A 27,567-nucleotide genomic window follows, 5' to 3' on the forward strand; every position below is an offset into this window, starting at 1 on the left:
GGTTCTGCCTCATTTGAGAAGCAGAAGCAACTCCAAGGACACAGCTCACAGACTGATTTGGTTCTCCGCTCCAAAATACGGATTGAACTGGGGACAACTCCTAGGACACTGTCACCGATAACTTTGAAGAGACCCTGTGAAGGGGACAGTGAGGTGCCTTTGATCGAAGTCCTATATTATAACTCCCCCAACATGTGCCCTGGAGGCTGCGCCAAGTGCCTGGGGGGCACTCTCATCCCTCTTGCCTTGTTCGGCTTTTTGGCTAACATCCTGTTATTTTTTCCTGGAGGAAAAGTGATAGACAACAAAGACCACCTTTCTGACGAGGTCTGGTTTTTCGGAGGAATATTAGGAAGCGGGGTCTTGGTGAGTAGGGATGCCTTAAAATCCTGCCAAAGATTTTTGCAGAATCCTTTTAAAATTGGGTACTTTTCGAACAAGAAGATCTTTAGTTACTAACAAGAGCCCAAACATGGCATGCTGAAAAGTCAGTGCCTTATTATTTTTTTCCTTCTTCATTAGGTCCTGACAGGACATCTCCACGAAATTTATTAAGTTATGAATTCTCAAGATTGGGCTGGCAGTTCTCAGGGATAAATTGAATCCCACCAACCAAACTGAGGGCTACATAGTTTCTATCTTCTAACAAGATAGTGCTGGGGGCAGTAGACACACACTTTCTGGGAAACTGAAGGACTGAAAACTACCAAGAGAAGCAGGTGTTGCTGAATTTCTCTTCCATTCATCCACTAATGATCTACTTACCCCTCCTTTCTAGTAGAGTTTAGAGACTCACTGTTCAGAACAATTGAGGACATTTTTTATTTCTTTTAAAGATTTTATTTATTTGACAGAGAGACAGCCAGAGAGGGAACACAAGCAGGGGGAGTGGGCGAGAGAGAAGCAGGCTTCCCCGCTCCCCCAGCAGGGAGCCCAGCATCCTGGGATAATGACCTGAGCCAAAGGCAGAACTGAGCCACCCAGAACCCCGGAGGAAAGTTTCTTACTGCTATCCTACCCCACCATGTAAATGGAAACTCAGGGCGTCAGATCTTGAAATCTGGCCTCACCGAAGCTGCAGTTAGGCCTTATGGACCCTAGATAGTCACACTTGACTACCAAGTGGAGCTCTGTAAGTTCATGTCCTTCAGTCCCCGGGTCCCACGGCTTGGATGGCTTGGACGTGAGGCCTCCGCAGCCGGGCAGGCGCAGGCTCTCCCTCCCCGGGTCCGACCCCGACGGAGGTGCTTCTCTCTCCCGCAGATGATCTTCCCCGCGCTGGTGTTCTTGGGCTTGAAGAACAATGACTGCTGCGGGTGCTGTGGCAACGAGAGCTGTGGGAAGCGCTTCGCGGTAAGTTGCCAGGGGCAGTCGCCCCCGCGGGAATGACCCCGGGGTGCACCGCTCCCCGCTCGGCATCGTGGGTGTGGGGCCAAGTGAGTGACCCCAGGCGGTCACCAGCTCCAGGGGGCACTGGGGCATGGAGAAATATGGACGTCTTGCTGATGCAAAGTAACAGTAATAATAAAATGTAAACTACCATAGCCCCCATGAGCATCCTTTTAGCTTTTGCAAAGGGTCAGGGATGTCAGCACCAGAGAACTGGAGTCATGCTGTGTAAAGGATGCAGGCATGGAAGGCAGGGGTGAGGGCTGCAGCTCTCCCTCTGCCACTGAGAGGCCTCCAGACCCTGGGCAAGTCATTTCCCTTCTCTGGCCCTGAGTCATCTCATATATAAAGGGAGTGGGGCACCATGACAGATGATAACAGCCCCTCCTCAAAAGCCCCCTAAATTCCCCATCTACCCCACTGCCAGTTTCACTGTCTCAGTGCCCAGATTTTGCCTCAAGACTTCTGTTTCTTGTTTCATGTCTCTTTTAGGAGGTCAGCTAGAGAGATTTGGCATCACTCTCGCAGCCTGAGAAGTGGGGTCAGGTCCCATTTCTGCACCTGGGCAAGTCACTGTACTGCCCTCTGCCTCCCTTTTACTGGTCTTTAAAACAAGGACGTTGAACTAGATCAGAAGTTCCCAAATAAGGGACAAGCTCTGCTGGAGCACAGGTGCGCTGTACCTTTCAATAACATAGAAAGTTATTCCTTTGTCAATTCTCCTTCAATCCTTTTGATTTGAGCAAGAGAAACTCAAATTTTGCTGGAAATAAGCCATCCCAAACCCCTCATATTCTCCCTTTCTAACAAAGGAAGAACACGTTTCAGGATCCCAGAACTCAAGCAACATCAACTAAAAATGCAGTAAGACTGTATTATCTTTGTTAATGATTCTAGCACGCCACTCATAGTGGGGATATAAGTTAATAAGGAGGTGACTTAAAGAAAGATATTAAGAATTTGGGTACACTGTATGGCAAAAATGAAGAAGGATGAACTGGAATTACTGGCTGGCTAATGAATAAGGCTGTTCTTGCTCTAACTCCCCAAGGCTCAATTGTTCATCTAGGAGATTTGTGAACCCCAATAATGAATTATACAAACTTGCCTTAATTTCTAAAGGGAAGGTGTAGCCATCTGTTCCCAAATAGAATCATTTCTAACATTTCTTTCCCATTAGTATTTGCTCATTTGTTCAATCAAAAAATATTTGTCTGATCAAAAAATTGATTGAGCACATATGAAGGGCTGAAGCTAGTGTACTGGGCATTCGGTTACATTTTTTTATGTGCAAAGATCATTCAAAGAAAATGTTCTTACATTTTTTTAAAGATTTTATTTACTTATTTGACCGAGAGAGAGGCTCTCTGCCAAGCAGAGAGCCTGATGCGGAACTCGATCCCAGGAGCCTGAGATCATGACCTGAGCCAAAGGCAGAGGCTTAACCCACTGAGCCACCCAGGTGCCCTGTTCTTACATTTTTAACACCATCATGTGTCCCGAGTAAGCATGGATCATTTTTTAGCATTGATTATTATAACATATAAAAGCAGAGATATAAAAATTAACCACAATTTATTTGATATAGTTATGTAACATGTGTTTTATATATGATATTTTTATATAATTAATTATAAAGGAAAGGAAGACATCTATAACTCATTTGCCCTTTGAAATATAATCCTGTTACCCTCCTTTTGGAGAATAAGTTGAAGATGAGAATTTTTTTTAAGATTTTATTCATTTATTCAACAGACAGAGGTCACAAGTAGTCAATGAGGCAGACAGAGAGAGGGGAGGAGGAAGCAGGTTCCCCACAGAGCAGAGAACCCGATGTGGGGCTTGATCCCAGGACCCTGGGATCATGACCTGAGCTAAGGGCAGAGGCTTAACCACTGAGCCACCCAGCCACCCCTGACGATGAGAATTTGAAATAAAATTTAAAAATTGGCAATTAAGGAATTGGATGAAAAGGGAAAATGCCATTGCTTAGAAATCTAACAGCTCAGGGGCACCTGGGTGGCTCAGTTGGTTCAGTGTTTGCCTTCAGCTCAGATTGTGATATAGGGTCCTGGGATTGAGCTTCATGTTGAGCTCCCTGCTCTGTGGGGAGCGTGTTTCTCCCTCTCCCTCTGCTGTTCCCTCACCCTTGTGCTTTCTCTCTCTCTCTCTCTCTCTGTGCTGAGTAGAAGGCTCAGAATTAAAACAAGGGGTTTTGTTTGTTTATTTTTGTTTTGGGGTTTATACAGAACTACAAGGAAAAGGGAAATAATATTCAAAGTATTGTACATAGTTTGTTTTTTAATTAGATTTATGTGAAGTTCCAAAGAAAAGCAGAAAAGTCATGTTTTTACAAGCTGAGTTAATCAAATCTGAACCATGTGGTCTGCCCAGTTCAAGTTGTCTGTCTGGGCTCCCTAACACCCCATGGAAGAGGTGCCCTTGGCTTGGGTTGAGGATGAATTCTCCAAACCATTGGTTGATCACCCGCAGAGCAGTGCCCATCAAAGGACCTGCTCTGCCAGACCGTAAAACAAGGCAGCCAGCCACAGCCACTAGGTGGCCTGCAGAAGTTCTTGTTTTGGGGTTTGGTTCCTACTCAGCTGCCAACTTTTAAAAATGGAAAAATTTGGGGCACTTGGGTGGCTCAGTCATTAAGCATCTGTCTTCAGCCCAGATCATGATCCCAGGGTCCTGGGATGGAGCCCACATCAGGCTTCCTGCTCAGTAGGAAGCCTGCTTCTCCCTCTCCCACTCTCCCTGCTTGTGTTCCCTCTCTGGCTGTGTCTCTCTCTGTCAAATAAATAAATAAAATCTTAAAAAAAAAAAAAAAAGGAGAAATTTTCAGAAGTATTTAGATATTCCACTTCTTTTTCAAAAAATTCAAAATTGACCTGGGCCTGCATTTTGACACAGCGCTGGCCTGCGGTAGACAAGGCTGAGCCCTTTGTTTCGGGTCTCTGCCCTCCCCCTCAGGGCCACTGAGCTCATGCCTCTGCTAAAGAGCTCTGTTTCCTTAACGTCCTGAGGCTCTGGAGCCCTAAACAATAATCATTTTTAAAGAAAGGAATCTACAAACACTTTGTCAGACCAAGAAGGAAAAGCTGCAGCATATTTTACTCAGTACTCTGATGCTGAAGATTCGAATTATTTTTCCAAAGGCTGGTGGCATTCCCCTCCAGGTGTTTAAGGACCATGGGGCTTCTGTGGAACACTGTTTGGAAAATCCAGCTGGGTACAAAGTCCTTTGAGGCAGACACACACTAGGCCAAGGGCTGTGGGACTACATCCTGTTCCTGTCTCCACAACCTTGCTCTCATTTGGTTCCTGGCCTCTCTCTCTCTCCCCTCCCTTCTTTGCTACACGTCTCTCAGGAATACTTTTCAGAAGTCAATTGCATCATTCTCTTCCCTTTCCCTGGGTCTACATAAAACCAGGGCATAGTAATCGATAAAGAGTAGCAGCAGGATATGGTAATTGCAGAGATAAAGAAAGACAATGAGCTGGAAAAAATCTTGAGGTCACTGAACCAGTATTTCATGGTCAAACTAGAAGACGGAAGCCGCTCTACTCTGAGGCAGAGCAAGCCAGAAGCCCAGCCTCAAGGTCTGCACTATTTTAAATAAATTAAGCTACATGAGGGCCCTGGGGTGGCTTAGTCGGTTAAGCATCTGCCTTCAGCTCAAGTCATGATCCCAGAGTCCTGGGATCAAGTCCTGCATCTGGCTCCCCACTCAGTGGGGAATCTGCTTCTCCCTTTCTCTCTGCCCCTCCCCCCTGCCCATGCTAGCTCATGCTCTCTCTTTCAAATAAATAAATAAAATATTTTTTAAAAAATTAAGCTACACGAAAGCCCAGAAAGGGGACAGAAGCTTTGAGATGAGGGTGACCTCCAAAATGGGCTTTGAAAACCCACACCTGTGTTTGTTTTTGGGTCTCATCCTCTTCCTCCCCTACAAGAGGTTTTCAGTGGCCTCCTGGCAGTTTATCTTTGGGGGGGGGGGGGAGGGTCAAGGTCTCTGGGCTTTAAAAACAAAAACAAAGCTATCGGAGTCCATAGAACAGCTAATTAATTTTAGCCACTCATTCATGTTATGTCTGTACTTTATTAAGAGCCTTTTGAAGACCTTGGCCTTGACTCAAAGGACTCTCTGATAATAGAACTGAAGGTAGCGCAGGCAGGCATTTCAGCATCCTTAAAGCATATCAGGTAGATAAAGGCGCACCCCACCCACAGGCAGGGCCGGATGGATGACGGTCCTACTGCCAAGGAGGATCTTGTCACTTCTTAAATTAGTCCGTCACTGGAAGCACTTCTTCTGTGCCTGGCTCACCAGTGCCCCCTAGGGACACCTCCTGTGAGAGCACTTCTGAAGTATACCCTTCCTGGGACGGGAAGCACGGACTCTTGACATGATGGCCAGTTTGACGGGGATTCAAGAAAGACAGTTCTTTTGAAATAATAGATTCTCTTGAACGAAGAAATAAAATATGGAATCCTATTTCTTCACTAAATTTTTTTAGGCTTCAAAATCCTCTGCTATGAAATGGATGATAGGCACATGTCCCTTCACAAGACCGTCCGAGGGTGGGGGAAGCTGGTGCCAGCATTAGAGTAAACAAAAGGGGAGAGGAACACCAGGGGGCTGGGCAGTGAGGACACATAGATCCTCCATAAATGCTTGTGGAATGAATGAAGCAAATGAACGCTCAAGAGGGATTTCAGGTGATTTCCAAACTGATACTATCTGGCCCAACTCTCTAACACCAGCCCTTTGAGTTAAGCATTAAACTGCCTGTTTTGTACATAGGGAAACTGAGGTGCAGGCAAGTTAAGTTTCTGATGGCTGCAACCCACCCCATGCCCCCAGTCCTCTCCCCTTCCCAAGCCTGGCCAAGGCCAAAAATACAGAACATTAACATCCCAAGGGGGAAAAAAAATGCTTCAGGTAATACTTGTATATCTTAGGATAATTGTTAAGGAGGAACCATCATGCCCATCAGAGATGTTTCCCTGACATGTTGCTACTACCCAAGTCTCTGAAAGCTATATCCCCAAACCTCCCAGGTTTCTTCCCTTCCCAGGCCCCTGTGCCTCTGCCATCTGGCTCAGCCAACTCCACACGCCTCTGACCAAGAACACTGAGTGAGCTGTGGCAGAGCTAGGGTCCAATCCCACAGCCTCTAATCTCCAGAACCTGGCAAAGTGGAAGGTTTTAAAGCTGACAAATGCTGAAATCGAGGGCATTTTAATCTCCTTTTTCTGGGGAAGTGTTTCCAGCATACACATAAACCCATTTCTTTAGCTATGGGAACGGAATGTGTGTGCTGGGAGTCGACCTGTTATTTTTCTGCCCAGTGTTATGATCTCGGTATTTGTGGAAAGTAAGAGTGTGTGAGGGTATGATAATAAAAATATTACAATGTAATAATGACATTGATCGAGGGCTTGCTAATATCATGGGAAATTACCCAAAACTTAGAAGTAGGCAAAAGAAGTTTCTGGGTATCCTATCAGGGAAGTACTAGGCACTATCTAATAGCCTACCCCACCCGGGGGTTATCTGATCTTGTAGAGATAGGTACTTTGGATTCCCTGTTTACTATTTATTAGGCTAGCTTACATATTATGATCTCCCTGGGCAGGTACTTTTTATTGAGCCTTGTCTTTAAAAAGAGGAACAGGAGATCTTAGAAAGATGAACTTACCGTGGTCAAAGGGAGGAAGCAAGACTCAGACCCAGATCAATCTGCCTGTAACCCGCGCCCTTGACCACTGCACAGCAGAACCCCCTCTTTACTGTTTATTCATCCAGGCCAGGGAAAGTGTTACCAGGGAAGCCTCACAGTCCTGACTCTAAAATCTGGCAACCATTCTCTCTAAAGTTTACCTCTATTCCCAATTTTGTGTCTCCTTCCAGAGATTTTCCAGGCCTTTTGCCTGTTTACTTCAAATAACACCTAATTTGAGTGTCTACCCTCACATGTTCAACTTGGTTTCAATAATTTTACTTTTTTTCCCCAATTAGCATATAGTGTGGTATTAGCTTCAGAGGTTCAATAACTTTACTTTTAAAGATTTTATTTATTTATTTGTCAGAGAGAGAGAGAGCACAAGCAGCAGGAGCAGCAGGCAGAGGGGGAGGCAGGCTCCCCACTGAGCAGGGAGCTAGATGCGGGCCTCGAACCAGGGACCCTGGGATCATAACCTGAGTTGAAGGCAGACACTTAACTGACTGAGCCACCCAGATGCCCCAACAACTTTGCTTTCAACATGAAAAATTTTTTATCATGAAACCCATCATAAAGTTATTCCAGAGTGATAATATCTGAGGAGTGAATTTGATTATTTTTTAAGACTTCTGAATGTGGAATTACTGAAAGCAAAGTGACATATACTTTGCTTCCTGTGGTTCATCCGTTCTGGGAAAGTTATGAAAAATCAGTTTGGGTTGCTTGTTTTCTTTATTTTAATGCAAGTTATTTCAAATCTAGATACAAAATCAGAACATGCCACCTGTAGCTTCCTGAAGTTGTAACTTGATTCCGTGTTTCCTTCCTTTATTTCTTTATTAAAGAAATAAAACACTATTGATTCAGTTGACAGTCACTGTGTTCCTGTCTCCTAACCATAGTAACCATAGTCATAAATTCAGTGCAGACTAGATCCATGCATTCTTTAAACTTTTACTACCAAAAATCAGTTTTCAAATATTCTAGACTATGCTGTCCGGTGTGGATAGCCACTGTTCTCATGGGGCTATTGAGTGGTAGAATGTGGCAGACCTAAATTAAGATATATCATAAGTCAAAAATGCACACCAGATTTCAAAGAATTAGTGCAAAAAATGGAAGCTATCTTATGAGTAATTTTTATATTGATTATATGTTGATATAATTTTTTAATATGTTGAGTTAAAATATATTAACATTAATCTCAGAGTTTTTGGTTTTGGGGGTTTGTTTTTGTTTTTCCTTTTTAAATAGGTAGTTACTGGAAAGTGTTAAATTACATATATGGCTCTCATTAAAATTCCATTGGACAGTACTGGTCTAGAGGGCCTTGCAATGGGGACTCCTTGTAAAGGGAATATTATCCAGTTGGTATTTTATGTTAACCTGTTTTTTCATTTACTCAGACTTTCCTAACACGAAGAATGTGTATGTTTGTATTTGCTTTCTGTATCTTTAAATATTTGCCTGCTAAAACGTTCCAGGAGTGATATTTAAAATCCTTTACTCAGCTTCCACAGCAGGAATAGCATGAGTCAGATTTCTCCTCTCACTACCAGTCAGCAGATGTTGAAATCCTGGGTCGTTTTAGCTGAGGGGACCTTCTAGACCTGCTCTCCCGCCTTCTTCTGTTTTCCACAGGAAGCTGAGGCCAAAGAAGTAGGGGCCTCTCTGATGCTGAGGGCTAGAACACTGGTCTCTTCAGACTTCCCAACTGCCTTCCTGGAAATACAGTCTTTCCCAATTGTAGATACTTTTGTATTCTTAGTTGGTAGCTTAATGATTCCTGACTAGCAATTAGAACTCAAAATCAGAATGTCAAGTAAACAGGGGCACCTGGGTGGCTCAGTAGGTTAAGCTGCTGCCTTCAACTCAGGTCATGATCTCAGGGTCCTGGAATTGAGTCCCACATCAGGCTCTCTGCTTGGCAGGGAGCCTGCTTCCTCTTCTCTCTCTCTGTCTGCCTCTCTGCCTACTTGTGTTCTCTCTCTGTCAAATAAATAAATAAAATCTTTAAAAAAAAAAGAATGTCAAGTAAACAAAAACTGGGTTTCTTTCTTATGTATTTTTTTATTTTTGTGAAAGAACCCATGCCATTCAAACTACTACTCACCTCACAGGTGTTGTTGAGAGGATTAAATGAAATAAAGCATGTATCGCAGAAGGGAGCTAGCTATGTCTATTAGCTAAAAAGTGAGATGATTGCCTTGGATGGCTTTTGAGATATTTTTCACAAAAATTAATTATAAGAATATTTAATCACTGATTTAGTGGAAATTCTGACTTTTGAAGACTTTTAACCAGTTTTAAGATGTCAGAGACTTTTCATCATAGAATCCGTTTTTCTTTTTTTTTTTTTCAAAGATTTTATTTATTTATTTGACAGACAGAGATCATAGATAGGCAGAAAGGCAGGCAGAGAGGGAGGAGGAAGCAGGCTCCCTCCTGAGCAGAGAGCCCAACTCGGGGCTCAATCCTTGGACCCTGGGATTATGACCTGAGCCAAAGGCAGAGGCTTTAATGCACTGAGCCACCCAGGTGCCCCAGAATCCATTTTTCATTGAGACAATTCAGTCTGTTACAAAGAACTACATGTCAACAAATGTTTCCAGACCATGCGCAGCCTCACTCTGAAAGGACAAGAGGTAACATTAGAAGAAACTGCCCTGAGTGTAAGTTTTCAGTTGCTGTACTAGAACATTCTGGCCATTCCTAGAGTTGTATCGCCTGTGTCTAACTCAACAGGGTATTTGGTTGGAGCATGGAGGTAGCTCAGAGACAGAGAACCAGCTAGATAAACTATCACTAAGAATTAGAGCAGTAATTCCCCAAGCGTGTTCTTGCAAGAACGCATGGAAAAAAGTTATAGATTCCAATGAGATTGGAAAACTCTGTAAATCACCATATTTACCCAAACAAAAGGCAAAACTGAATATAAAACTATCTCTTGTGGTGCCTGGGTGGCTCAGATAGTTAAGCGTCTGCCTTTGGCTCAGGTCCCGATCCAGGGTCCTGGGATCAAGTCCTGCATCGGGCTCCCTGATGGTCAAAGAGCCTGCTTCTCCTTCTCCCTGTATTACTCTACCTGCTTGTGCTCTCTCGATCTCTCTGTCAAATAAATAAAATCTTTTAAAAAGAAACAAACAACTATCTCTTATTCTCCCATAAAGAAGTTTCAAAAAAAGCTCTTTGACTGACATTAATATACAAACTTTGAATGCCATCCACATATTTTAATCACATTTCATAAAATTTTAATACAGTGATCTTGAAGTAAGATGTTTCCCCCACTCATTTATTTTTAAATGTATTCATGCTTTTTTGACATCTATGTCTCTGCTACTGCTAAAGATTCCTTTTGAGCCATCAAAAGTTTCCCATAGTACATCTTCTCTTCTCTCCCATGAAGTTTGGATACAACATATGGCGCTGTCCATGGAAATTTCACTCAGTTCACAAATCTTAGTTCACAAAAGACAAAGGAAGTATTTGAACACTACTCTTGCAGTTATGTGTAATGATCCCCACAATTGTAAACACTAGGTGTGCTCATTCAGAATGCCCTTTAAAAGTATCATTTATTATAACATTCAGAAGTAGAAATAATAAGGTCTAGTTTCCTAGAATAATTAATACATCTTTGTTCAGAAAGCTTTCTTTTTTTTTTTTAAGATTTTATTTATTTATTTGACTCAGAGAGAGAGAGATCACTAGTAGGCAGAGAGGCAGGCAGAGAGAAGGGGGGAAGCAGGCTCCCGCTGAGAGAGAGCCCGATGCGGGGCTCCATCCCAGGACCCTGGGACCATGACCTGAGCCAAAGGCAGAGGCTTAACCCACTGAGCCACCCAGGCGCCCCCAGAAAGCTTTCTTTAAACCATTCTTTCAGCTAACATTAGCTGGGCTGTTCCTGACTAATGCCTTCCTCCTGCAGGAAGTGTTGAGGGAAGTGCCCTCTTGCCTGGTAGATAAAATAAGGACTCAGCTCTAAGGCAATTCCCTCACTTTTTAGAGGTGTTCTGAGAGCTAATAAGTTTGTGTATATTCCAGAAGACATACTGTATCCTCTTCTTGGAGGCTCATAGACTTGCGCATGTCACAAAGAGTTTTAGGAGTAAAACAGGAGTGAAACCCATTTAGCTTGATAGACCAGCAATTTTCAAAATCATTCAACTAGACATCTTTTGGAGAAGATATTGCCTGTTCTAACATGATAAACTGGCCAACATTTTCATTTGCTTCTGACCTAGATTATATTCACAAATGTTCCTAATGGTGAGAATGGACTAGACACAAAAATGAAGGGAAAAATTTAAATAACGAGTAACATGAAACCATGGTCTTTGAAAACATCCAACAAGTAGTTACCCAGTGCCTTTGAAAAGGTAGGAAGGAGAAAAACCATATAGATGGTGGTATGGATAAAGCAATGTCCTATCTTCAGATAACTGGCCCATGAGCGCAAGGAGCTCATGCTGTGGTTCAGGGGAAGACAGACATAAAACGGTATATAGGAATGCATTGTGGGAGTTGTGCTATGGTAGAAGTTTATATAGTCCAGGGTACTGGGGGTAAGAGATGAAGAAGGGGACAGTCAGTTTGACATAAGAAGTCAGACAAGGCTACATGAGGCGCCCAGAGCGAGAGCTCAGTCTTGGAAAGTTGCACCAAAAATACATTAATATAGGATTTGAAAACAAATACAGCTGAAGTGGAACTCCATTATTACACAGATTCCAACTGGCAGGCGCTGTCAGGATCTCTCCACCCCCAAACCCACCCCCGCCCCACCCTCCTACCCAAATATATTCTGTGATAAGATTGTTAGTAATACACAGAAGCGGGGGAGCGGAAGTACCTGCCATTTAGCTTAGGTTAGCACATCTAATTTTCAACAGACCTTTGGTCAGGCTTTATCATGCCCATTTATAAATAGGAAGACTAGGATCCTGGGGACGCGTCCCTAACGCAGTCACCACACAGAGAAAAGCTGCAAAGCTGTGACCGGAGCCTGAGCCTGCCGACTTCTAAACTCTTGTGCTTTGTGCCACACCTTCATGGGACCAATGTGAGAGAGGTGATCGTTTTCCACCTCCATTTCCAAAATTATGAATGTTTCTATGCTACCCTCTAATGACTATTCAGAATGGACATTGCCTTTCTGAGCCTGATTGCTTTGCTGATTTGTTTTGAGGGAGTTAGCCCGGATGGGCTTTAGGATTTTTCCTGCCTTTCATAGTCTATAATTCTATTTTGCTTTCATAATTACAAAAAGAAAGATACTAGTACCATCTATGTCTTACTAATTAATCCCTGTCATACAAAGATATTTAAAAGAACTTAAGTTTGGGGGTTTGTTAACCCAAAGAGAAAACTTTCAGAGGGTAGAAGGAGTGGAGAGATGTAACATATGAAATATAAAATATCTTCAGCTTTTTAAAGGCTGCTACCACATGGAAGAGAAGCACTTAAACTCTTGACCTTGAGAAATGGAACTGGGCCCAGGAGGAAAATTCCAGGACCTCTGCTCTTCCTCCTGAGCAGAGCCTACCAATGACATAGGACCCTGCTATGGCTTAGCTTAAATGAGATGACTAGACCAAAAAATTTTAAGGTCATTTCCAATTCTAAAAATCTTTGGTGCCATAAGAGGCTGGCTTTTCAGGGCTCCTGGGTGGCTCAGTCAGTTAAGCATCTATCTTTGGCTCTGGTCATGATCCTGGGGCCCTGGGTTCAAGTCCCGCATTGGGGGACTTGCTCAGCTAGGAGCTTGCTTCTCCCTCTCTCTCTCTGTCTGCTGCTCCTCCTGCTTGTCCACTCTTCTCTCTCTGTCGAATAAATAAATAAAATCTTTTAAAAAAATCTGTCTATTCCTCAAAAAGTTGAAATAGAGGTACCCTATGATCCAGCAATTGCTCTACTGGGTTTTTACCCTAAAGATACAAATGCAGTGATCTGAAGGGGCACGTGCACCCAAATGTTTATAGCAGCAATTTCCACAATAACCAAACTATGGAAATAACCTAGATGTCCATCAACAGATGAATGGATAAAGATGAAGAGGTATATAAATATATAAATATATACACACACATATACACACAATGGAATACTATGCAGCCATCAAAAGAAATAAAAATCTTCCCATTTGTGATGACGTGGATGGAACAAGAGGGTATTATGCTTAGCGAAATAAGTCAATCAGAGAAAGACAACTATCATATGATCTCCCTGATATGAGGAAGTAGAGATGCAACATCAGGGGTTTGGGGTGTAGGAAAAGAATAAATGAAACAAGATGGGATCAGGAGGGAGACAAACCATAAGAGACCCTTAATGTCACAAAACAAACTGAGGGTTGCCAGGGTGGGGGGGAGAAAGTGGGGGGGTTATGGACATTGGGGAGGGTATGTGCTATGGTGAGTGCTGTGAAGTGTGTAAACCTGGCGATTCACAGACCTGTATCCCTGGCGCTAATAATACATTATATGTTTATTAAAAAATTATAAAGAAAAAAGAAAATCACAACATTAAAAATGTATTTTAAAAAATAATCTGTCTAAATAGGCTGGCCTTTCATATTAGCCCTGAGAAGGAGGGAGATTAGGAGGAGAGTCTTTTCTTAATAAAGTTAAAAACCATGGTTCCAAGGGATCAACCAGAACTAGCATGTCAGCCATCCATGAGCAAGAAAAGATATGGGGATGGGGAAGAGAAGGGGACACAAGATACCAAAATTCCTTCTGGGAGACCCCACTGGCCCCACCTACTATGAAGACTGGCCTTTACCCCTAACTTCCCTGGAGTCCCCATGGTCAACAACAGTCAGGTGTGCTGGGGGTAACCTCGGGAACACTTAAGAACCTGCCTGTCTCTCTCCTTCTCTTTCAGATGTTCACCTCCACAATATTTGCTGTGATTGGATTCTTGGGTGCTGGATATTCATTCGTCATCTCCGCCATCTCAATCAACAAGGGTCCTAAGTGTCTCATGGGCAACAGCACGTGGGGCTACCCCTTCCACGAAGGGTAAGGTACATCCTGCAATGCCCTGTGTCCCCACAAGGGGCACAGGCAGGTAAATGGCCCAAGGGGAGCCCTGCACAGGTCCCGTCCCCTTCTTCTGACGAGTCTCAGGCGCCTTACTCCTCTGAGGAGTAAGGCAGAGCCGGAGTGTGGCAGGAGAGAAGTTGCCCAAGATCTCACCTCTCATTGAGCTTTTGGCATCAGATGCCAGGAGACATAACAAGAGAGGGTGCTTCAGCTGGCCTGAGAGAAGGAGGTCTGCAGGGCCACGACCAACACTCAGACATTTATAAGCAGCAACACGAGGCAGCTCGTAATATTAGTAAACAGAACATGGTGGCATCCTCTGAAAATCTTATAACAGAAAACAAGAGTGACTACCCAGTAACAGGGCGCAAAGGCTTTCACTAACACCCCAAACGCTCTCCGACCAAACAACTTTTTAAGGTGCGAGTTTATGGAAAATGACATGGAAGATACTGCAGATCCTTCAGGAGAATTCATGTCAGCAGAACACATTAAAATACCACTTCATATTTTCATGGAACTTTGCAGTTGATAAAGAACTTCTTTCCTCCCCAATTTATAATTTACTCCTTTCAGCACCCCTAAGAGGTTGTAAGTTTAGTAAGGTTTAGTAAGCCAAGGCAGGCGTACTAAATTTGGCTTGCTCAAACTCACACGGGTGGTTGAAGGCAGAAGGCAGCTCCAACTCGTGTCTTCTGACTTTGAGTTCTAGTCTTTCTGTATTACGCACCCTTCTGTCCACAGACTGCACAGTCTAGTGCAGTAGCCAGTAGCCATATGTACCTGTTCAAACTTTAATTCATTTACATGAAATAAAGTTAAAAATTTCTCAATCAACTAGCCATATTTCAAGGACCAGCAGCTATACGTGTCTAGTAGCAATTGCATCGACACTCACAGATACAGGGCATTTCCATCATCACCGATGGTCTACAAGGCAGCGCTGCACCAGCCTCCAACCTCCAGGAGGGCTGGAACCATTTCAGCTTTGTTCTTCACTGCCTGGCACACTGACTGATGCACACCGAGGTGGTGAGGAAACGCGGTTGTGGGGTCCTGCTTCACGGGGAAGGATGGGTCCGTGCCTAAAGAAATCTGAACACTCTATGTATTGATTTCCATGAGAGTGTAAAGTCCCACAAGAGCAGACTTTCGATAGGAAGACAGAGAGCACTGGTTCGGTGGTGATAGGGGCCACAAGGGCTTCAGGTAAGAGAGCATCCCTGCCATTCTCGAGAGTTACACAAGGGTCCAGGCCTCTAGTATCCTCATCAGAGGCAGGGATTCCCGAAGGCATTGGTTATATTGTGGACTGCCCCCTTTTCTGGCAGAGGACTGTTGGGAAATGTCCAGCTGCCTTGGGATTGGCCTGCATGAGCACAGAAATCGGACACCGGATCCATTTCCTGAGGTTCTTCGCCAGATAGTTTACTCTCTCCCTGGCGGTGTATTTCTGAAACTCCAGGTTGTCTGCTCTCAAGGCCGCTCCTACTATTATCTCTACCCACAGCCTCAGTGCGGTAGGAAGCTCTTTTCTATTTATTGTTACATAAACGCCAAACGTAAAGTCAATTAGGACAAGTTCCGGTCCCAAACGAAGGAGGGAGAAAGGAAACACAACCCGGGCCCCACGGTCCCCCCCCCCCCGCCCCACCAAGGCAACATGATGGCCTTAGGCCCTCACACCCTCTGCGGGCACAGCCACTCCCTGCTTGGGAGGGAATGGGATGGATGCCCAAGGTCAGGAGAGTGACAGCTGGCCTGTGGGCCGCCACAGGAAATGCCAGTGTGGGGGAAGGACAGGAAAGTACTTTTCAAACTATTCTGTCCTTCTGGTGAAGCAAGTTTCCACGCACATCACTGCCATCTGCCTCCTCGTTACCCGGTGATGTCCGGTTTCCTATATGTCATCATGCCTTCGCCTCACAACTGACCGGCTCATGAACTGGTCTCAGATCACCGAGGTTTAATTATGAAAACAGGGTAGAGGTGACGTTGTGGGCAAGCAGGAGCATTTCAGAATTCTGCACCCTCCTCTGCGCATGGCCGGGCTTTGATAATTCTACGTGAGAGGAGAGAGGTTTGCCTCCCATGAGGTCTACGCAGAGACTTCAAACTACCCTGTGAGTAAATATGGCTGGGTAGGGGCTTATTACAAAGCCCGTGGATACTACACTTTCCACGTGATTCATAGAATATTTAGGTCATTTGACTACCCATGGTTGGTTTTTGTTTTCCCTCATGCCCTGACTTTAGTATTTAATCCCAGAGAGGTACAAGTCCTCTCTCTCTGTACAAGGCCTGAAATAGGCCACAATTGGCACAGGAAGGGCTTTTGGGGTGGGGGGGCGGGTTCTAGGTGGAGCCTGTCACACTTTATCCTCTTTGCAACCTGGCAGGTTTTCCTCAGCATTCCATTGTCTCCTACATCCTGCGTCCTGTCTTCTGAGGCAAGAACTCACAGCCCTTTAGGACCTGATCTCCCATGCCAACTCTAAACCTTCCCTCCGACTGCAGGGGCTCATCCTGATCTTCTTTCAGTAATAACTGAATCTCTGCCACTCGGTGTTTTCTGGTGAACAAAGTGCTCTCGCCCACGTGTTTCATTTGATGCTTACAAAAAGCCTGTGGGATTAAGTCTCCCTCAGAGGGAGGAAAGCTAAGCCCAGAGAGGACATGCAGATTGCCCTGAGCTATGCTGTTTCTTAGTGACTGAAGCTCAGATCCAATCTTTGAGCCCAAGTTACAGTGTCTTCTCTAGAATGCAAGTGATACTGATTTGCGGGCTCTGCTTTTTGTACAAATTATAGATTCCATCTAGTGTAGCTCAGGGACCTCTGCCCCAGTGGATACTTCTTATCCAGGGGTTTGGATACTTCTTATCCAGGGGTTTCCAGAGCGTAAGCATGGCAGCAACTGTTGTTGTAGCTGCAGGCCTAACACACATGCACAGTTACCAGTGAGGAGAACGGAGGAATCACTTGCATGCGCAAAAGGATTCGGAACAGTTGTCGCTCTTTCCTTATCACCGAAGGGCAGTGGCAGCCACTGCCACTCCTTCCTTTCTTCCTTCCTCTTTCTTTCTTCCTTTTCTCTCTCCTCCTCCTCCTCTTCCCCCCTCCTCCTTCTCCTTAACATTAAGGGGCTAAGTGGTTTTGCATGCATTATCTCACTTAATCTTCCTAATAAATCTGAGGAGAATTCTTATCCTTAGATAGAAAAATGTAATTCAATAAGGTTAATCTTCCCAGGGCTCCATAGCTAGTCCTGAGTAGAAGGAGAACTTTAAAAAGCAAACAAACACTTGGTCTGCACGCTACTTTGCGCTGGCAGACATGGAGCAGGGTAGGAGAGACGTGTGACTCCTGCCCCAGTGAGCAGGGGGCTAGTCAGGGTGCCCATACCTGCCAGACCCTCACGGTGCAGAAAAGGATGAAACGAAGGAGTGCAAGGGAAATTTCTCTGAGGAGGTGATGAGAACTGGTTTGGAGAGATGAAAAAAAAATGTGTCTTCCAAAGAGGGAGGAGAAGCACATTTCAGGCAGGGAAAAGAGCAGGTCCTGAGACAACCAGGGGAAGGAGCGACATGCTCAGAGAATGTCCCATCACTGTGAGCCTGAAGCTCAGGCTGAATGTGGCAGAGAGGAACAGAAGGGGACACCACATAGGAGTGCAACAGACAGGCAAGCCAGACCTTTGGGACCTTGGGGACCAGCAGAGGACTTCAAGCGGGACATGCCACCACCACTTGTAGATTTCTAGGGTGATCATAATGGCAGTGATATGGAGAAAGAACGAGGACTCAGTAACAAAGAGAGAAAAGTAAGAGGTTGGAGTAGTAATCCAGATAGGATTATGGACACCTGCAAGGCAGTGGAATTGGGGTTCAAAAGGAGGACACAGATTTCAGAGACCATCTGAGATGAAATCATCAGGATGAAGTATGAGGAGACAGGACAGAAGTTATTAAGGTGGACTCTGAGATTTCCAACTTGCGGCACAAAATTCAGGACTCTTCAATGCCATAGAACATAGCCTGTTTTGTTGTGTTCCTCAGAAAATCTTGTTGGCGATCATAATAAAAGAGAAAAGACAGTTAACTTTTTCTGTCACAAGAACCATACTAAAGAAGCATTCTAGAAGGAAAAGGAAACCTAGGACATTTTGAGATACACCCTCTTGGCTTCCTTTGAAGTAGGACCTCCTCCCATCCAAGGTCTTCCTTTCTGAGACAATCGGCTACGTCTACCTTGACCCTGAGCTGCTGAACGGGAAGCAGCTTGCATCGGGCATGAGGGCAGCTACAGGAGGGAGAGCCAGAGGAACTGCCAAGGACAGTTAGCAGTTGGGGAGGGATAAGAGAAATGGCCAAGCACAGTACTCGACCAGCCCAGTCGGACTGCGACGCTCCCCAGGGAAGGTGAGGTAAGGCGAGCTCCCTCCCACCAAAAACATGGAAGAGAGTACAATACAGGTTCAGTTGAGACCATCTGCATTTGTACTTCAAAGATTCTTCATCAGCAAGGAACTCCCTGAGCTGCTCTTGAACACATTCCCTAGAGCCAAAAGCCACACTGACCGAGAGAGATGGGGTGTTTCATGGAGGAGGCAACACTCGGGGATGTGAAACAGCTTTGCTTTTGGCCTGACTGTACTTGGGGACCAGACCCACCCCTGCCACCTGCCAGTGGTGTGATCTTCAGTCAAGGAAGGGTGACAGCAAGCTCTGCTTCACAGGTTCAGGCAAGAAGCAAATAACCTGATGTCCGGAAAGCTCTTGGCACCATTACTGCCACGTGCTGTGAGCTGAACATTCTGCCTTATTATTCATTGTCATGAACAGAACTCATGACTGTGAACAGAATTCATTTTTATGCAATAGAACTTTCTGAAATGTTATGCTTTCATAATGATTTTGTGCTTTAATTTCTAACCACCCACATGAAGGTCCAAAGAGAATATTCTCTCTACCATGGGATAGGTAAATCTTAATTGACATGCTATGGTAAATATATTGTATAAATCAAATTTCACAAATACATTTTATTTCAAATATACCGAAGGGATATAATTACTCAAGCGGGGCGGGGGGGAGGGTTGTGTAATGATGAAGAACATTGGCTGTGGAGTCTGATAGACCCAAGATCGAATCCAGGCACTGCCGCTTACTGGACTCAAGTTCTTAATCTGCGTATTTTCGTTCATTCAGTGAATATGTCGGGAAGGCTACTTTATGCACAGCACTGTTGCAGTAAAATAGCCTCTCCTTGCAGAATTGAGAAGAACGGCGTGAACCCGCTAGGCCAGGGCCCTGCACGGGCAGGACCAGGACATGACAGCTGCTGTTAGTGACTGACCACTCCCTGTGCTAGAACTGGGGACAGACATAGGAAAAGTGATCTCTGCCCCTGTAGGTGTATGGTCCTAGAAAGAAGACAGGCACATGGACAGATATGGCAGCACGTGGTCCTGGGGGCTCTGTTCCGGAGGGACACAGAGTGCTGAGAAGCACAGGAGGGCTACCAAAGCCAGCCAAGAGCAGGAGAAACATCAGGGAGTCTGTTCTGGAAGATGTAGCCCCTTGAATAAGCCAGGAAGAGCACCTTGGGCAATGCATTTGGGCTTCCCTGTTCCTTCTATCTGCTGCCTTTGTTGCTTGCAAGAAATGAATTTCAGGAAACCCATGGCTTTCTATCTGGATGTGGATGGGATTGCTGCCGCTCAGGTGTTAATAGCCTTTAAATAATGAGATGCTTGAAAACTCCAGTTAAGGGGCTTTAAACTGACTCAGCTCTCCTTGCTTCACAGAATGCGGAAACATGATTAGCTTCTGGGGCCATGAAAAATTAGGGCCACCTCTCTCCTGGGGTTGGAGAGTTGCACAGAGTAGTCATGGCCAGAATCTCAGAGACTCTGAGCCTGAGAATCTGGGAGGAGAGTAGAAGGGTCTAGAATGGGTATTCGTGGTGGTTTGTGAGCCGGAAGGCAGCAGCAGAGATGGGACTGAGAATTCTCCAGGTATCCAAACTCAACCCCTGTTTTCAAGAGCCCCCATGAGCATTTTACCAATCTCACCGCCAGGAGGCGCTGTCGTCCCATCTCTGCACAGACTCTTGCGGAGGGAAAGAACTGGGGAGTGCCAACTACTTCTTAGAATCCTTGCTTTCTAGAATGAGCCTGGTAAATACCATGTCTTTATGACTTTCTATAATCAAGTTTGAAAATTGTAAAGACAGAGAGGACTGCATAGAAAAATGAAGCACAGAAAGAAGAGTTCTAAAAAATAAGTTATTAAAAAGGGAAGTTTTGTACAATACATAAGGTACCTTATCTTCATGAGTCTTCACAATGGTGAGGTTGTTCTCAGCCCATTTTATAAATGAGGAACTGATGCTAAGGGTGGGGGTAAGACTCGCATGAAGAATACACAGCTAGTGAGAAGATGCTCTTGTTCAAACCCAGGCCCAACTGACTCCAAAATAGCAGGCTCTTTCCTTTAGACCACACTGCTCAGATTAAGTAAAATAGTAACAGTACTAGTGCTTTATTGAGCACTTACTACATGCTAGGCGCTGTTCTAAGCACTTCGCTGGTATTGATTCATGTCACTGTCACAGCAGCCGACATCAAGTACGACTTGATGTTATTCCCACTTTATAATAAGGACGCAAGTCCCATGGCTAATGAGCAGCTAAGAACTGTGCAATTATGGAAAGGTGAATCAATGCTACAATGTTTTATTTTGAAATCAAGAGCAAAATGCCTCATCTTGCCTTTATCCCTTCTGCTCTATTAAACTCCAGGGTATCTTCCTTCACTCCAAAGATTTCTGAAGATCTTAATACAGAGTGGATTTAAAATGAGAATTTTAAATCTCTCAGGAACAGGAGTCGTCAAAAAGATCTGGAAACAATATGGTAGATGTTAATTTAGTAGCCAGATGGAGTTTCCCACTGAGTCCTTGAAAGGATAGAGGATACATGAAGGAAGAAGGAGAGACCAATTTGTAGCTCTAAGAATATGAGAAGAAATTATAATAATCCACATATACCTACTTTCCTCCTCTTTGTGTCTTAAAGATAATATACTTCATATTTCTCCTTCAAGACACAATGCCCTTTATATTGCATTGAACTCTTTATATATATATTTTATAAAGATATTGCAGTTTCTCCTATTTCAAAGTTTCATAAACTATGTATTAAGGCAGCAGATGATTTCTTCCTATTTTTTAAGGAAGAAATTGAAGAATTTTAAGGAAGTAACTAAATCTTCACATGTTAACAAAAATATAGTTGAATCAAATTCACAATTTGGCTAGAATTAGGCCTTTAAAAACTAAAAAATGAATGGATATGGGTACAATGTTTAAAACAGGGTCTGGCTGGCACATAGTATATGTTAGGTGTTGTTTTTAAAATTGTAATTATGGGATATTTTTCTTTAAAAAAAAAAAGATTTTATTTATTTGAGAGAGAGACAATAGAGAGAGAGCATGAGAGAGGGGAGGGTCAGAGGGAGAAGCAGACTCCCCACTGGGCAGGTAGCCCTATGCAGGGCTTGATCCCAGGACTCCAGGATCATGACCTGAGCCAAAGGCAGTCACTCAACTGACTGAGCCACCCAGGTGCCTATTATGGGACATTTTTCTTAGGGACCTTGTGCTTGGGATAGAAAGTATTACAAAAGGAAAATCATGGTGGTGTCTTTCTGGCCCAGGTACTGCATACATTTTACATTGCATTTACATTACATTACATTTACAACTCCTTTCTCAACTCCATGTCCCCAACAGGGATTACCTCAAGGATGAGAGCTTGTACAGGCAATGCCTAGAACCTGTCAATGTGGTGCCCTGGAATCTGACCCTCTTCTCCATCCTGCTGGTCGTAGGAGGGATCCAGATGCTTCTCTGTGTCATCCAGATCGTCAACGGCCTCCTGGGGACCCTGTGTGGGGACTGTCAGTGCTGCGGCTGCTGTGGGGTAAGTTGAGGTCCTGGCGCTTTCTTCTCAGCATACAGGAGACCAGGGCAGGCCACCTGGGCCGCCAGAGGGAGGGTGCAGAGGGCGGCAGCTGCCGAAACCCAGGTTGGAAAGTCCAGGCAGCCTTCTCTGTCGGCTCAGGGGAACGGAGACATCGTGTGGCCGAGAACCCGGTTCAGCTCTCCTGTGTGTGTTAATATACACAGGCTGAAGAAGACCAAACTTTTTAGTCTCACACCCAGCTGACCACAGTCCTGGAGGAAGAGGACTCTGAATACATGTAGAAGTTTACAATAACATTTACTATTATTTATATGAAGATCCCCAGGGACGGGGCATTTGTCACTCACACATATTGACAACAATGACAGGTCATGGTCCAGCCCAGAATGTTCTCACTACACCCTAAATAGATCTAGACAGCAGGTTAAAGTTGCCAAGAATTGGGTGCCTGGGTGGCTCAGTAAGTTAAGCATCCGACTCTGGCTCAGGTCATGATTCCAGGGTCCTGGGATCGAGCCCCAAGTGAGGGTGGGCTCTGTGCTCGGTGGGGAGTCTGATTCTCCCTTCCTCCAGCTTCTGTGCTCTCCCTCTCTCTCTCTCTCTCTCTCAAATAAATAAAATCTTAAATAAATAAAGTTGCCAAGAAATATGTGGAACACATGTCAGGCATTGTATTTTCCCTGGAAAAGAATAGGACATACCAATGCAAAACCTATATTTTGATGAGATTTCTGATCTAGAAGAGAGAGAGGGTTCTCAAGCAGGGAGGTAAAAGGAAATCACTGAGGATTTAGTCTCCAGATATGATGTAAATTATTAATGATATAAAAAAACAAAAATAAACTTGTGGACAGTAAGAAAGTGTGATTATTTCAACTCATGACCAAGCCAGACCAGAGAATTGTTCAAACACACATGGAAATATTTCAAAACACAAATTGGTGTAGGAGGAAAAAATTAAACAGAACTCAAAAGTTCCATAAGGAAGAACTATGTAAATGAATATGAATTGTGGTCCATCTACTTAAGATAATATTATGCCCCCATTTTAAATGATCCAAATCATTTTCTTTAAATTTCTAACAACCATTGTTACACATATAGGTCAAAAACTCTGTGTCTTGAAAAAATACAGTTGGTATATTGGTATTTACTTGGAAAGCTTGTATTCTACCCTGTCTTCTATTCATCCAGTTCCCCTGCTCTCCACCTGATTTCTTCTATATCGTCTGGAGTTATTTTGTTATCATTTTCCCCTACCTTAAAAATATTTTTAAAACTACAATAATACTGAAAATGCTTATGACTTAGTGTTATTTTATTTTTTTTTAAGATTTTATTTATTTATTTGACAGAGATCACAAGCAGGCAGAGAGACAGGCAGAGAGAGAGATGGGGAAACAGTCTCCCCACCAAATGGAGAACCAGATGTGAGGCTCAATCCCAGGATCCCGAGACCATGACCCTAGCTGAAGGCAGAGGCTTACCCCACTGACCCACATGTGCTCCAACATAGTGTTATTTTAAAAGAGCAAGGTATAAGGGCACCTGGCTGGCTCAGTTGGAAGAGTATGTGACTCTTTATCTTTGAGTTGTGGGTTCAAGCCTCACGTTGGGTACAGAAATTACTTAAAAATAAAATCTTTTTAAAAAGACAAAAATAAAAAGAGCAAGATACAAAGAAAAGTATAGAGAATAAACAACTATGTACATAAGAAAAAACAAACACTATGAATTTTAAAAAGACCTAAAGGAAATCCAATTCAAATGGTAAATGATCAGTAAGAAGACTGACTTTTTTCCTTCCTTCTAGCTTTTATTATTCAAAAAAAGTTTAACAATCATAAATTTTAAAATATACAAAATATAAATTAAAAGGTCATATAATTTACATATAAGTTTCACTGACTATTGAGATTTTTGTTCTATAATTTTTTTCCTTCCAAAGTCTTATTTGTTTATTTTAGAGAGACTGTTGGGGGAAGGGCAATGGGAGAGAGAATCTCGAGCAGACTCCATGCTGAGCACAGAGACCTGACACGGGGCTTGATCTCATGACCCTGAGCTCACAACCTGAGCTAAAATCAAGAATAGGACATTTAACCAGAAAGCACCATTCAGGCAACCCTGGGCTATAAATTTTCAATTCTATTGTGTGGTATTTAAATGTTTTGGTCTTTAAATGCACATGGGAAGAAAAGAAAACTACCAGCTAGTAATCCATCAAAATTATTTTCATGAGAACAGTTAAGAATATTGAGCATCTAAATCTTGTAATTCATCCAAAATGATTTCATGCTTGCTAAATCAGCTCATTTCAAACACTTTCATTATTTCTTTTTCTGCCTACACAGAAAAGAATCATATATTTAATTAGGAACAAAATTTTCATTGCCAGATTTATGACAAATACAGCTGCCCTTTGAATAGAAGATAGTAGTCTATGCATTTTGAGGATTATCTATAAATTTTAAAACATCCCCATAGGTACCAGTACACTGACTCTTTTCAGTGAGGGTCATCTATACAAATACTGTAGTTTAGCAATTTTATTTATTTTTTTAAGATTTTATTTATGTATTAGAGAGAGAGAGAGCACAAGCAAGGGGAGCAGCAGAGGGAGGGGGAGCAGCAGGGGGAGAGAGAGAAGAAGACGGTCTGCTGAGCAGGGAGCCCCAAGGGAGGACTCGATCCCAGAACCCTGAGATCATGACCTGAGCTGAAGGCAGTCGCTTAACCAACTGAGCCACCCAGGTGCCCCTGTAGTTCAGCAATTTTAATGAATAAGTCACTTGATAGAAGACAGTAGAAGGATCCACGGTTGTCCGTGCCTGGTAACCGCAGAATCAGAGGGTGAGTGCACGCCGCCCATCCTCCTCTCCTCTCCTCCCTTCCTTCTTCGCCAAGTTTTTATTTCAAAAACTTCAAATCTGCATACAATGTAAAGGAACAGTACGATGACCTCCTATATTTTTTCACCTGGAGGCACAAACTGTTCACATCTGCTCACTCTCTCCCTGAACCATCGGGAAGTAACGTGCAGACAATCATGAAACTTCACTACCAGATATTTCAGGGCGCACGAGAGCTGCATTTTTTAGCAATTGGTCTGCTGAGGATTCCTTTCTTGTTGGCGGCTTGCCTCTCATCCAGCTGGTCAGCACCCCCACCTCCCGACCCCGTGGGATGCTGTGTGGGGACTTGGGCTCGCAGCCTAGTTCCGAAGCCTCCTCGCTGAGTGACCCCAGCAAGCTTCCTCACTCCCCGAGTCTTAGTTACCCCGACAGGCTCTTGCAGACCTTTTACAGAGAGTGTGCAGACCCATCGCGTTCAAGCAGAAAGTATTTATTGAGAGAGATTCCTGAGCCTGGCACGGGCCTTCCATGAGGTAATAGATGGAAACATGCCTGAAATACAAACTATGAGACCTGGGTTGGGTGCCAGCTTGTGCAGTCTTGGCAGTGTCCGTTGCACGCAATGTTTCTTTGTCTGCAAAACGTGGTGGTTAAACCTACTTCCCAAGGTTGCTGCATGTTGAACATGGGGTGATAAATATGTATGCACATCAACAGTTAGAAGGCTCAGCACATTGTACTGATTGTTATTTACTCAGATACAAAAACTGGGGAGTTGGTGCAGCTTCAAGGAAAGGAGCACGGTCTCTGAGCTTCACCTCCCTGGGTTCGAATCCTCACTCCTCTACTTACTAGTTGTATACATCTTACTAGATGTATACTTTGTATACATCACTTGAGTTCTCTGTGCTCCTTATGAAAAAATGTTTTAATAAATGAGGCAAGGTTACTTTGGTGGCTCAGTTGGTTAAGCATCTGCCTCTGGCTCAGGTCGTGATCCCCAGGGTCCTGAGATCGAGTCCCACCTCCGGCTCCCTGCTCAGTGGGGAGCCTGCTTCTCCTTCTCTCTCTGCCCCTCCCCACTGCTCATGCTCTCTCTCACTCTCTCTCAGATAAATAAATAAAATCTTAATATTAATAATAATAAATGATGCAAAATAAAATGAAGCCTCAACCCCTGTAACCTAAGCATCGATAAGTGACAGATGCACTGTCACTTCTGAAGCAATCAGAAAAGTGTTGAAAATATTCAATAGGTAACAATATGGGGCAGGAGTAATCAGGAAGAAGAAGGGTGATGGAGAAGGGGAGAGGGAGGAGAGAAGAAAGCAAAAAAAAAAAAAATGTTGTCATAATTAAATTAACCTTTGTATCTTCTAGGGAGATGGACCAGTTTAAATCTCCTTGATGAGCTGCTCTAACTTGATGGCATGCGGGACATTACATTAGACTTATTCTTTTTCCCGGGGCTGGCAATTCCTGTCTGCGTCCTAGCTGACAAAGCTTAGGGACAACAGAGTTACTCCTTCCACTTTTCCAGCAGCTTAGCTCAATTCAGATGTTTATGCTATTTTCAAAAATAAAAAATAGGTTGGTCACTTAAGTTAGGTTTCTGTATCTTTCAGATTCGCTTCCTTCTAGAATTGAAGAGCAGGTTCAAAGCAACTTTATCATAATTTGTTTTGAGGGAAAAATGTGTAAGGTCACACATACTACCACATTGCTTCTTTGTATATAGAGATGTTTATATCTTTGGAATGTTTACACAGTTCAACGGAGGAAAGCACATTAAAAATGAGAAACTAAGACTAGCTTCTGTTTCAAGATTTATGAGAAAAACAGAATGACTGATGTATCATAAACAATTTTATTTGGTGTCTTTTGGGCTAATGTGTTTGAATTAATTGTGACTAGTCTTTCAAGCCTGCTTATACTTGCAAGGTTTTCTTATGTATATTAAATTAAAATCATAATTCAGAAGTGATATAATAAAGATTGTGTGTGTGTGTGTGTGTGTTTGGGAGGAGGGGAAAAGACTGAATGACTACCACACTTTTTTTCACCTTTTCTACAAATGGCTTCTTTTGATGAAACAAACAAACAAAAATGATATTTTAGAAAAGTTGACTTGGGTAATAATTTTTGTCAGTGTCTGACCAGGATTAAGGTAATAGGTATTATTAATCTTGTATATTATATTAAGACATTAAGTTTGGTTCTATGAGTCAGGCACTAATAAGGAGTCAAATCCATTCTGTTGATGTGAGTTCAAACCCTAGCCCCACCACACACCAGCTAAGGGATCCTGGGAAAGTTACTTTCTAAGTCTCCATTTCCCTGCTGTTGAAAGGCAACCCATCATCCAAGAAATTTTCAAGTTCCCCAAGGTGAAACAAGGAGGCCACCCAGGCACCCCTAAATATCTGGTTTTGAATGTTTCATGGGCTCCTTAAGGAAACAGTTCTGGGCTGAATTCTCCCAGTCCTCCATGTACCTGGCTCTCCTGAAACCCTGGTCTCGGAGAGCGCTGGCATCTGCCCTGGGCACGAACTA

General features: G+C 43.6%; 1 protein-coding gene across 2 annotated transcripts; it reads left to right on the plus strand.

The window, feature by feature from the left end:
• Positions 1-27,007, plus strand: TM4SF4 (transmembrane 4 L six family member 4). 2 transcript variants are annotated; one of them, XM_004755515.2, is made up of 5 exons: positions 1-366; positions 1,264-1,353; positions 14,011-14,147; positions 21,967-22,156; positions 26,395-27,007. In XM_004755515.2, exons 1-5 carry the CDS (start codon positions 193-195, stop codon positions 26,410-26,412), a joined length of 609 nt encoding a protein of 202 aa, XP_004755572.1. In that variant the 5' UTR covers positions 1-192; the 3' UTR covers positions 26,413-27,007. The 2 variants fall into 2 exon arrangements, with proteins under 2 accessions (XP_004755572.1, XP_004755573.1); XM_004755516.2 differs by having other exon boundaries at positions 22,065-22,156.
• The last annotated feature ends 560 nt before the right edge of the window (positions 27,008-27,567 follow it).

Source organism: Mustela putorius, unplaced genomic scaffold, assembly GCF_011764305.1.
Source record: "Mustela putorius furo isolate JIRA1106 unplaced genomic scaffold, ASM1176430v1.1 tig00003834_pilon_pilon_pilon, whole genome shotgun sequence".
NCBI classification, from domain to species: domain Eukaryota; kingdom Metazoa; phylum Chordata; class Mammalia; order Carnivora; family Mustelidae; genus Mustela; species Mustela putorius.